Below are 12,091 nucleotides of genomic sequence, written 5' to 3'. Positions count from 1 at the left end.
CCTACACACCATAAACATTTTGCTTAGCCAGATGTCAGCCTGGGCAACAACTGTTTGTATCTGTATCTGTATCTAACCACTAGTTCTCAGCAGAGGTCCAAAAGCTTAGAGATGGGATGAGAACACAGCAGCCTCTTGCACCCAGATCCCTGCCGCTTCCTCACCCTGGGGCAAGAGCTCACTGCTGTCTTCTTGGAGGCTCAGTGCGGAGAGATTTTGCCCCACATTCCTTCAACCACTTAATTGTCATCATATAAACTAATCCCAGTTCACAGCTCAATGCATTGGAATGCATTATGAAAACTGTTTTGAAACTGTTGGATATTCAGAACTGATTTTTTTCTAGTATTAATTTTTATGGACATTTTACTAAGGCAGAAATAAAAGCCTACACAGGCCCAGAAGTTTGTGAACACCAGGAGGAGGCAAACTGCCCATTAAACTTCTGTATCAGCGATTCCACACAGCTTTTAGGGAGTGCCTTTCAAATTGTGCTGTTGCTCTGTTATCATGGTAGCCACAATACCCTGCCATGATAAACAACTTTTCTACCTCAAGACAGATATCCCCACCCAGCTCCTGGTAAAGACAATGGCAATTACTTCCCTGAGAACTGGACTAACTCTTATTAACTGCCCCATACAATTAAAACTGCTGAAAGAGCGTGTTGTGAACATGTTGCCACTACAGCTGAGGCTGGTGGGAAGCTGCCATCTCCTTCAAGGTGAATAGTCACCTACTTCAGCCTCCTCTCTGTGTCTTTTCCTATTTAGTAAATTTCAATTTAAAAGGAAAAGCACTACTGGTGAACGCCTTAGCCACTGGGGAGAGATTCCAAATAGTCCAGATATTGCAATTCACCAGTGCCTGTGCTGGCATCTGGCTTCATGTTCATTAACTTTATTGCTGCTCAAGATTTTATTTTTTTTTTCTGTATTACTGCCCATCTATTTCCTCCTCAGTCAGTATTCCCTTTTCAGCTATAAAAAAAAAACATAACCCCAAAACAAACATACATGTATATGTATCAATTCTGGACCTAGTCAGAGACATTTTCCTAAAGTAAAAACCAGTGTTTCAGACAATTTTCCATAGCAGTTTTAATTTACGTACATGCTTTGACACCCTTACGTTACAGATACTGCCAGTGAAGGGGTCTTCTACCACACCTTACTTACCCTTGTCTCTTGTAAGTTCTCAGAGTTCTTCTCTATACCACTATCATGTAAGAAGAGAAATCTCTACTACTTCAGTAGTGAAATAAAAAGGTTTGGCTCTTTACAGAAGTGAAGTACCAACTGATACATTGGGATATACTGATACATAACAGTGTCCACCCTCTTTGTCAACTACTGAGCCAGATGTACAGCCTGCTCTACAGCACCTGAATGCCTCTCAGATTCAAGCAGAGAACAGGAAAACATGGAAACATTTTTTTCAAAGAAAGCTAAGGAATTACACTCATATCTTGATTAAGGTGCCTCCTAGCCATAGATAATCATAACATAAGGAGGTTGTGATGAAATACTACTCCCTCTCTTCACCTTAAATGCAGAAAACTCAGCACAAAAAGCTGTAGGGGCTAACCTGGGATCATCCCTTGTCCTGCGTACCCTAATTATGTCAACTGTACCTTCCACAAAAAGGTCACCACACAATGCTGACCCCAAGGCCCAAAGCTATTATCAACTCTACATAGAGGAAACCTTCTAAACTAGCAGGAGAAAGCCAGAGGCAGCACAATAAGGAAAGTGTGGGAAAAGGAACCAACCAAGATGAACAAATACAGAAGGAACAATCAAATCCATGTCCCAGTTAAACAGAGCACAAATGAAAGTGCCCCTTGGATTATTGTTTTAAACTGCATACAAAAATCAAAATATATTTAGGCACTGAATACATGCCAGTGAAATGTGGGTATTCAGAAATATACCAAATAGGCTGAGAAACTTCTAAACAAGAACAGATGATGAAGAAACAAGTAGGTGGTTTACAAATTATAAGAGCACAGATTTATCCTGGAATGATTACCAAATAATGGAATAATTCATCTACTGTAAAATAACATTCAGCTACCAATGGACTCTCAGTCTCACCAATCCAAACTGTTCCCATCAGGTACTTGTCTTACACTTTCTGCATCACTCGGCTGCTCACACAGAAGAAGAGGAGAAATACATGGAAACTGCTAGTAAAGCTTTGGTAACATCTACGTTTCTTGTACCGGCAGCATTGCAAAGCTCTAATGCACTCTGTATGTCAGCAGATTATTAATTAAACTGATATTCCCAACTTGGTTGTAAAGAATTTCATTATAAGATTAAAAATCTGCTGCCCCTTTCTCCCATATGATTGCACCTCGCAGCCCTGCACAGCCAAAACCAGCCTTGTAGAGAACCCTGCTGCAGAAACTTATCTGTCCCTATGGATTTCCTGGCTTCTGGACTGACAGGCACAGACTCCACAAAATCTGTTCCAAATGTTTTCTTCTCACTCCTTCACCTCTAATGTCCTGTAGAGCTGCACCCACAGAGAGCTATACATGCAATATAGTAAGGACTGGAAGTGCTGATTATGTGCTTTCTTCACTTTTAAGAACTAAATTTTCAAAATTAATCACTGCTTTTGACTATCAGTGTCAGATGCCTTAAAAGAAGCAGGTTGTGGCTACTCAAAATTTCACAGAGCCACTGGTGTCAGCAGCCAGACACAAATTACAATGGTTTGAGAATACTTTGTTCTCTATACAATGCACCTATATTTGTCCTGTTTGTTGGGCATTTTTGGAATAGAAGGTGCTGCTGTTTAAATTTGTTTTCCAAGTAACAACCCTTCCTTCCAGATAACTTTGCAATAAGGCTTTTTTATAGTGGACATTTAGCAACACTGTACGTTTACAGTGCAAGGCAACTGAAGGTTTTCATTCTTCTGTACTGCATTCCTAAAAAAGACCCCATTCACAAAAATACACCTACCTTTGAGGTTTGCAACAAAGAACAGAATGCCAGCTTTGCACATAACTAATTACTGTACAGTTCAGTTTAGTACTATTTGGATGACATAACCTAAAAAGTCTATCGAGCTAGTCAATACAATACAGAATTCTTTGTATCTTAAGAGACTCCAGACTATTAGAGAACCTTTATTTTCTTTTATGTTCTTATTACAGACACTCTAGAAATGCCTTCCGAACCATTGTAAATGTCAGAGAAAGAATCCACAGCCCTCTCCTGTAGAAGTGAAATGACACTGCAAGGTTTATAACATTCTGTACTGAACAGCACTAGCCCTATTAATTGACACAGAAGTACCTGTATATGAAAAAGGGTACAAATTTATTCCTCCATGGAAAGCATTCATTTGGAACATTTTTGTTTAAAGGGTTTTTATGTAGGCTAGAGCAACCACCAAAGAAAGAGATGGCTCTCTATGAGGATCATCAACTGAAATCACATTGCAATGTAAGATTGGTGCTTGAGTTTCATACTGATCTCCCCTCAAAAGATTGACAGTGAGAGAGGCATTTTACATTCAGACACAACGGTCAGCATTTTCAATAAGTGACCGTTAACTTTGGATGCCTTCAAACTTGGTAAGCACTGGCTCTCTGAGAAAAGAGGCCTCTACATTGCCTCACATTTGACAACTACTTTTTAATGTTTTGGATAAGTTTTCCACCAAATGCTTTCTCTCTTGGCAACCACACTGAAACCCATACAGAAAAAAAATCCTAAAATCTCCTTATCTTGCAGGTGAAATAAAGTGTTGGTCTTAGACTAATTTTTAGCAAATGTGCAGGCTTACCATTTGCATTGATGTCCTTGTTAGAGAACTCAGAAAACTCTAGGCAATACTTACATGATAACAAAATGTCATCTCTAATCTATGCCAAGTGTATGCAGAAGCAGGCAGGACACACTAGTATCCCATGGCCCTGCTTCTGCCATGCTGAAGACCCACTGCTGAACTGCTGGTAACTTGGCTGGTACCATAGGGACCACCTGACTTTTTTGTTTTCCTTGCATGGAGGAAGAAGAGAGTATGATAGCTGCTGGGAACAGAAAATACAAAACTAGCTTTTCAGAAGATGAAAAAAATGTACTTTTCTCTTCCCTGACTGCAGCTCCTGGTTCCTTAAGTCATCCTCTGAAGAGCACTTTCTGAAACTGCTAAGGACAAGCAAACAAGACATCTGATTTGTAAAGGGCTCATCTCTTCACATGTAATCATGTAAAGGATGTAATTATGAACTTTAAAATACAGCCAAGGAAAAAACGCTGGAAGCTGTCAACAGATGCAGTTTCTGGCGGTCCTTCTTGGTCTAACAAATGGCCTTGGCCCTCTCCCAAGCCATAAAATACATAAGAATTTGAGATGAAAGCACAAACTAAGAGAGCCACAAGAGCCAGTGCAGAGTTTGCCATGTGAAGGACTACAATTGCCACATGGATGCAGAAACACTAATCTTATGTGCAGCCAGCTTGCAGATGGAGCAGTAGCACATAGGAAAAAAGCTGGATGTATCATGCAATTTTGGTTTAAAACAGTGTAATTTTACTTTAAATGGGTATCTTAAATTACAGGATCCGTCAAGGAAAAAAGGTCCCATACAATTTTAATTAACATTTAAGTCCCTCTGAGCTATCATCAATTGTATAAAAGTGAAAACAGCCAGTGAGGTTATAGGGCTGTTGTCTTGCCTGTAATTTGGTCATCATTTTGCAGTAATGTTCTGTGATTTAGCTGAAAAAGAAACCCAGATCTTCTTTCTTTCTAAAGAGAAAAGACACTTTAGAATTTTTAAATATCTGAATCCACATTTCAGAGAGCAGAGGACACTCAGCAGACTGCCGTCTCCTGGGAGTTGAAGTTTACTCACCTTTCCTTGACTTGGTCACTGCCAGCTGGTGAGAAGCTGGAACATGAGATAGATCCCCCTCCGTACTCTGGATCTGTCAGGAAGAGAAGATGAATATTTTGTCACACCAACTGGAACACACTGATGTGCTCAACAATGCCCAACCTATTTACACTGCTCATGCAGGTTTGGGGGGATTATTTTTAGAGGGCAATGGGGGATCTTTTTGTTTTGTTGGGTTTTTTTGTAATTATTGGGGGGGGGGAGGTTTTTCCTCCAGTCCAACAGCTTATAATGATTTCATCATGTACTCAGCAATGCTCCTGTAGGACAGCAGTGATCCTTAGGCAGCACCTCTCACCCACAGCACAGGGCTCTCCTCCAGTGACATTCATCATCCAAGACCAGGAAATCACACCATGTGACAGTCCTGAGAGGGCTCAGTCAGAAGGCTCCTCTTTGAAGAAAGACTGAAATGTGTGAAAACACCTCTGACCACCTTTACACTACTGTCTTTTCCATTCTGTACTCTTGGCCCCTCATTTGAGTACAAAGAACAAGAAAATACATTTTGAAAAACATAAAAAGAGGTCAGCCACATAAGGATTGTAATCTGCTGCCCTACCAACTATTTCCTACAAGTCACCAGAACAACTCGGACCCTGCCAGAACCTACTCCAGACTTCATCATGCCACTACTCATGGAAACAATTGTGAATTCCAGTATAAAAAAGGAAGATAATGAGTCCAGAGCCATACAGATTTCAACTGGGAAACTTAAAACTACATGAAAATTAATCCTGTTACTTAATCACTATGTGAAACAGCCTTATTAAGAAAGCAGTTCTCAGACAACCATTCAAACAATTAAAAGAATATGCCTAAAATCTCAACAGGGAGGGCTTTGTTTGTTCAAAAGCTAGAATGTTTTCTCTTTTGTCTGCCACAGAAAATACTCTACTGTTTCACATGCAAGTCTACACGCACAGAACTCCCAATCCAACCACTCCCAAGCCTTCCCTCTAACAGACTTCCTGTCTAATGTCAAACTTAGTAAGCAATGAAATTTTAATCTCTATTTTTTATCAACTCAAAATTGCAAAACCATGATACTGATGGTTTTAAGCCCAAACTAGTATTTGCCTAAAGAAGCCATATTTGCACTGATATCATGTGCATAGCAGCCACAAGGTGCATATTCTTAGTTACAAGGTTTTGAGAATTACTTGTCCTGAACTTTTCACCATTAATAAGTGAGCAGCATTACTCTTGCATAATAAAGCAAGAGACTTTGGTTCCTTTACGAGATGAAAGCTGTAGCAAAGAGGTAAATTCTTATTTTGTCCAAACATCAGGGAGCCTAGAAGGGGCTCACCATCTACGTTTACAAAAAGTACCTTTTCTAAAATAAGAAATAATTAAAAAAACAAAACCAAAAACAACCAGCAAGTAATCTTACAGGCCCTTTGATTGGTCTGGCCTTCCAGGAAAGGTGTCTTGATTCTGTTTGACCTCCCAGTTTCTGATGGCTAAATTTGCAGCCTCCCGACAGCCAAGCCTCTTCTCATCTAAATACCCTCCGCCTCCTGTCCCTGGCTGGGGGGAAGCAGCCCGGCAGCACCCGCAGCACAGCACAGCTCAGCAACCACAGAGAACCTTCAGGACTGCAAGTGGCCGCCTCAGGAGCGGGTGTTTGGGGGAAATCCTGCCCTGACTCACTCCCGCACTATCTTCACAGCCACAGACTTCCGAAGGGCGCTTAAACCTCCAAGGCATTTGCGAGCATGGAAAGAGCTTCCTTGATATATCTGTCATCTTTCTTGCACGTATGAATGCACTCCAAGCCAAGCTGGCAAAACGGGAGGAGGTATTTGCACTGTTTCTAATACAGTTTATTGTTCATTATACCCTGCCTGGAGATGCACAAAAATAAAATCACGCTGCCAGGTATTGTTCTAAAGTTTCTTCAACAAAACCAAATCCCTCCCTCCCAGGGAGCTGAAAGCGGTTGATACATATACATTCTATTGCGTAAACATAAATTCACCATCCCACACTGCATGTTGACTTGCCAAAACAGCTGTGTTTATGCACTGGCATCATTGCAAAGTGTGTCAACCAAAACTTCACAAATGCATTGCACTGGGCTTGTGCAGAATTTGGCAAGTCTTCTTCATGTTGTAACCCTTTACAGTCCAACTTACTCTGAAGGAAAATTCCATTCCTTTTTCTTGTTTTTTTTTTATTAGTTGCTTTAATTTTGCCCAAGAGTAAAAAAAAAAATAAAAAAATAAAAAAATTAAAATTCTCCTCTGAGGTACATGAAACCAGTCCAACCATCAAGAAGCAAAATTCACTGCCACTCAGACCCCTCCCACTGTGCCAATGCAAACATCTGTGCAGCTACACAAAAACCTGGAAAATTATCCAGCTGAAAACTAAGCCAGGAAAAATAAAAAATCAAGGTATGCTAAGTTTCTTTTTCCCTCTCAACTGGATCATTCCTTTGTGCTGGTTCCACAGATGGCCACACAACATGTGGGTGATGACACACAGGCACAAACAAGTGGCAGGAACTACAAGAGGCTAGATTACCTTTTTAAACGTAGTAAGTGCCTTTAGCTACAACATTATTTGATCTAAAAGAATCTATAATGACAATATAACACTAGACACAGTATCTGCTAACCCATCACTTCATCATTCCCTTTAAAACTCTGGGGATTTTATATTCACTGCCTTCATTCATGTCACCAGCAAAGTCACAGTCCTTCATTTAATGTATCTATTTCACAAAGACAAAAAAGGTAATTGCCAAACTGTCCACAAAAACATCTACTAATTTAAGACAGATCTTACAATTCAAGGTGAGAATCTATGCAAAAAAATGCATTCTTGAATTTGTAGGTTGCACGTTCACTGGCCTAATAAACAAAGCACTTACAGGAACTTGGGAATTAAAATCCCTTTGGGACAATTATCAAAAAAACGGATAGGTGCCTTTATGAAGATATTAAAAGGCAGCTAGCACAGAATATCTAACTAAGCCATTGACAAAGGCACAACAAAACAGTCACTCTCAGGGTGCTAATTTCCTGAGAACAAACAGATCAACATTGAGCAGATTGTCATCAAAACCACAGGTTGCACAAGATGAGCACCTCACCTCGATAGCCGCTTTCCCTTTCATGCAACAACACTCTTGCTCCATCCACAAATTTATCTTTAATCCACGCATAAAAAACCAATGACTTCTAGTTAGCAATTTGAGCAAAGTCAAAACTTAAAGGTTTTTATACACAAAGGCTAATCTAGACCTATTTCCACAGGAAAAGTTTCTAACAGTTTCGCTGGTTACTGCAATTACCTGAGCTGGATGACAAATAAGAGTAAGGACTTTCCTGCTGGCTCTCAGGAACAACAGCAGCAGCCCCAAGTTGTTTCATTAAGATGATCAATTAGAGCAGCCTACTAAGAGAGTGACAACTGTCCTGTCGCTTGGAGAATTTAAAGTATTCCTGGAGAAAACACTGTCAGATACATAGGAGGGAACATTCCTTTGCTGGCAGCTCACAAGTTAATGTAAACTGTATGCAAAAACAAAGTCATCCATCTCCACCTACCTCTTCCATCTCAAAGGAGTCCTTCTGCTGCAGCATTAGATTAATTATGGACGGGTTTGCGAGGGGAGCACAAGGGTCTCTACCTGGCGATGCCGTGGGCAGCCGCTGAGTCAAGGTGCTGCTGTTGGATGCACTGGAACTGCTGCTAAGGCTTGCTGAGTCGAAAAGACCAGATTCTTCACACAGTCTATCCTGGGCATTTGCCAACCTGCTGCTCTGCACATCTGCTGGAAGCACAGTAACTTCTTGCTTATCATCAGGCCCAGCAGAAAGGTTTGCAGGTTTATGTGTGTCCACAGCATTTTTCTGACTACCAGCAATCTCCTCTTTTACAGTAGACAGAAAAGAGGGGGAGTCTTTCTTTTTAGCGTATTTTGGTAATTTAGATTCATTTGTAACATCATTTTCCTCACTCCCTAGCTCAGCTGGAGTTTTCCCTTTTTCAACAGGTGAAGGAGTTGAGCAGGCACTCCCATCAGGCTGCTGTGTGCCACACAGATTGAGCTTAGACAAGGTCTTCATTAGCCGGCTGGCTGTGTTGCTGCGGTTTAAAGGGGGAGGGCTGGATGCCTCTTTGCTGGAAGACACTGAATTCATACTACCAATTTTCTGCAAAGGAGTCCCAGAGACTTGAGAATACAAAGAAGAAAAAGCATTGGCCACAGTAGTAAGCACTTCAATCTGACGAAAACGACCTGCACAAGAACAAAACATAAGGCAGTTTATAAGAAAGTTTGCTGTTGTCACATCTCAGTCCTGTTGATCTATCACTACATGATGACTTGAATTCTCAGAGACAGCTCTTTCTTCATATTTGAAGAGGGAATTTTCATCAAAACCTGTGCCCACTCCCAAATCTCCTCCTATGTATATAAAGGGTCCCAAAGGCTGACTGAGCACTGATTAGTCCAGTAATTAGATTGATACCCCACAGTATGAAAACAATGGAAAAAACCTTTGATAGGGTGTTTGGTAAATGTGCAAGGAGAAGAGCAAGGAAAGCTTTCACAAAATAAAAAAGAGATGTGGGTACATGAGTGCAAGTTAATTTACAAAGTACTAGGAAGAAAAGGGTTACTTGCATTGCTCTTTCAATCTGCAAGAGCAAGAGGACATTTCAGCTATGCCCTCATTTCAGCAATGTCCATTACTGACCTAACAAAGCTCCTGTCCGAGTCAACAGAAATATTGGCCCAGTTTTCAACAACTACAGAAGTAGGTCACTGCTGACAGACTTCAAAAAACCCACCCGGATACTGAAGCACACAAAAAAAGAGACAGATATTGCTGTTCATTTCAGTGCTCTAAAGCTGCCACAGAAGACAAGCGTAGGAGCAAGAATGACACAAAACAGAAAGCAATCTATCTTACGGAATGCCTTTAATTTCCCTTCCCCACAATAAATCCCTTCCCCTCACCTCAAGGTATATGAAACTGATGGTAACCTTTTACCATATTTAAGACAAAGCAGAGTTTTATTGTGGATTCTAGAAGGAATCTAGCCTTTAGACTGTAAAGGGGTTTTGCCAGAACACTAGTTATACACCTTCTTTTGAAGTTGTTTACATATTCCAAAAACTTAAAAATAAACTTTGCTTCAAAAACATACTTACTTGTTAAAGCAAAATTTGGGTTTTCCACTTCCATGCGCTGTATTTGGGCATTCAAAAATACTTTGATATCTATGCCTCTGGCAAACGATGATGAATTAAAAAATCTTGCTGGAATTTTCGAAGCAATATCTGGTTCATCTCTTCCAAATCCGAGGTTATAGAGCACTTCTTCAGGATCTTCTTCATAAAGCTCCAGTAATTCAGAAACACTAGACAAATGAAAAAATGTTTACTATCTACTTGCCTCTTTTTAACACCCAGTCTCTTCTGTCCAACTGCAAATTCAGACCAGTAGCCAGCTTGGCCTATTGACCTTTTAACTCCTACAGCTCAGTCTACTTTAGGAAATAACTGTCGAGGTCTCTGCATTTGAAGCTTTGTTTCACATCAACAGAAACATCATCCCAGACACATATCAGATCCAACCCTGCAAGTTATAGTCAGCCCTTCTTATTCTGCAGAGTTCCAATTTTAAAACATCTTTACAATTTCAGATGTTTCTAATGTTTAAGCCCATTTGTTAGTATTTACCACAAACCACAACTAAAAACAAATAGCAGTTTTCAAGCAACCAAATTAAAATTCCTTTCTCGGCTACTAAATGCAACAATGCACATAAAGCAAGCCAAGTTAATTTAACTATGGAACAGAAGAATTAAATTTTGCCAGCAAAACGCAGCCAAATTCCACTGAACTGTGCCATGACCTTCAAAACATAGTACTTTCTTACCTTGAAACAGTCGCACTGCTTTTTCCAGAGCCAGAGGAGTTCATACTTCTCCCCTTCTGGTGGAACTGCAGCCTCCTCTCCTTTGCCAGCACACCATTGCTGTCAACACAAATGGAGAAGAGCCCCGTGATAAACCCCCTTCCTTTGGGGACTCGATTCTCTGTCTTGGAGGAGAGCTAAGCCTGCAGTGCTGCTGAATTTCTCTTTTCCCCTTCAGTGTTATCTGGTTTATATTAGCCATGTCATTTATCGAAATACAATAACAAAAGCAAACCCTGGGACACCTCAGTAAAAATGTACATAGATGGTAAGAATTTGAAGGCAAATGCAAGCTGAACAAACAAAATCCCTGATCTCCCCTTACTGCCCCACCCTCCCTGATCCCACCCTCCTCCAGTGAGGAAGCCGGGTCTCGGGTGAGCTGCCCCGTCCTGCCTTTCCCTGCCCTTTCCTGTGCCACTGCCTCCTCCAGCAGGACCACCTCTTCCACAGCAGGTCCACCCCTCCCTCCCTGCCTGGCCTACCTGGCTCCCCCTCAACCTTGGCTGCTACCAGCACAAGGCTCTTAGCTGCCCCAGCAGCAGCCAAGGAAGCTAAAGAAGCTCCAGGCTGGAGAAAAGGAGCAAGATAAGCTCCCAACCAAGACTGCCAGATAGTTTCTTTCCCAATCCCAAACTATTTCCTTCCTGAATCTGGAGAAGCTGTCTCAGCATTAGGTGGTACCTTTGCCTCAAATACACTGACAATCTCTCTGGGGGACCAAACATTCACAGGGTGAATTTTACTGTACAAATCCTAACACACACACAGATACACACACTCCAGAACAACCACTGACAGACCAAAGGAGACACAGGATTCACGTAAAAATGCATTTACAGGACCCAGCTTGGGAGGAGTAGTGAGGATACTGCCCACACAGGCTGTGCTGGTATTTGCTGAAGGCTCAACAGGGAGTTTAGTCACCACACACTTTATTCAGAAGCTCTCCCTATAAAGCAGGCTGTCTCAATTACTTTCTTTTCCCACTCCCAAAGGATTGCTCTGAAATGTAAAACTAATTTTCCCTTGAAATTTGTGAAATGGCAAGGGATCAGTGAAGCAAAGAAGGTAAATCATACTAAGTAATTTAGAAGGTTTGGCATTTCTATGTTTTCCTCCTGCTACCCCTAAATCTATGTCAGATCTGCTTCAAGAACAAAAATCTGCTTTTGTTTTCTGCATTTTGTAATGACTGTTTCTGTGCCACCTTGATCTTCTCTTTCCC

General features: G+C 41.0%; 1 protein-coding gene across 1 annotated transcript in view; it reads right to left on the bottom strand.

Moving 5' to 3' along the window:
- SSFA2 (sperm specific antigen 2) overlaps positions 1–12,091 on the bottom strand; it is a 34,578-nt gene that overhangs the window by 18,614 nt on the left and 3,873 nt on the right. Inside the window, exons 4-7 of the mRNA XM_009996191.1 lie at positions 10,825–10,923; positions 10,095–10,303; positions 8,482–9,176; positions 4,880–4,952 (exon numbers count right to left, since the gene is read on the bottom strand). Of these exons, the coding sequence (XP_009994493.1) occupies positions 4,880–4,952; positions 8,482–9,176; positions 10,095–10,303; positions 10,825–10,923 (1,076 nt within the window). The remainder of the gene's footprint in view (positions 1–4,879; positions 4,953–8,481; positions 9,177–10,094; positions 10,304–10,824; positions 10,924–12,091) is intronic.

Source organism: Chaetura pelagica, unplaced genomic scaffold, assembly GCF_000747805.2.
Source record: "Chaetura pelagica isolate M959 unplaced genomic scaffold, ChaPel_1.0 scaffold3, whole genome shotgun sequence".
Taxonomy (NCBI): Eukaryota; Metazoa; Chordata; class Aves; order Apodiformes; family Apodidae; genus Chaetura; species Chaetura pelagica.
The sequence above is the reverse complement of the archived record's forward strand: the minus strand, read 5'-3'. Positions and strand labels throughout refer to the sequence as shown.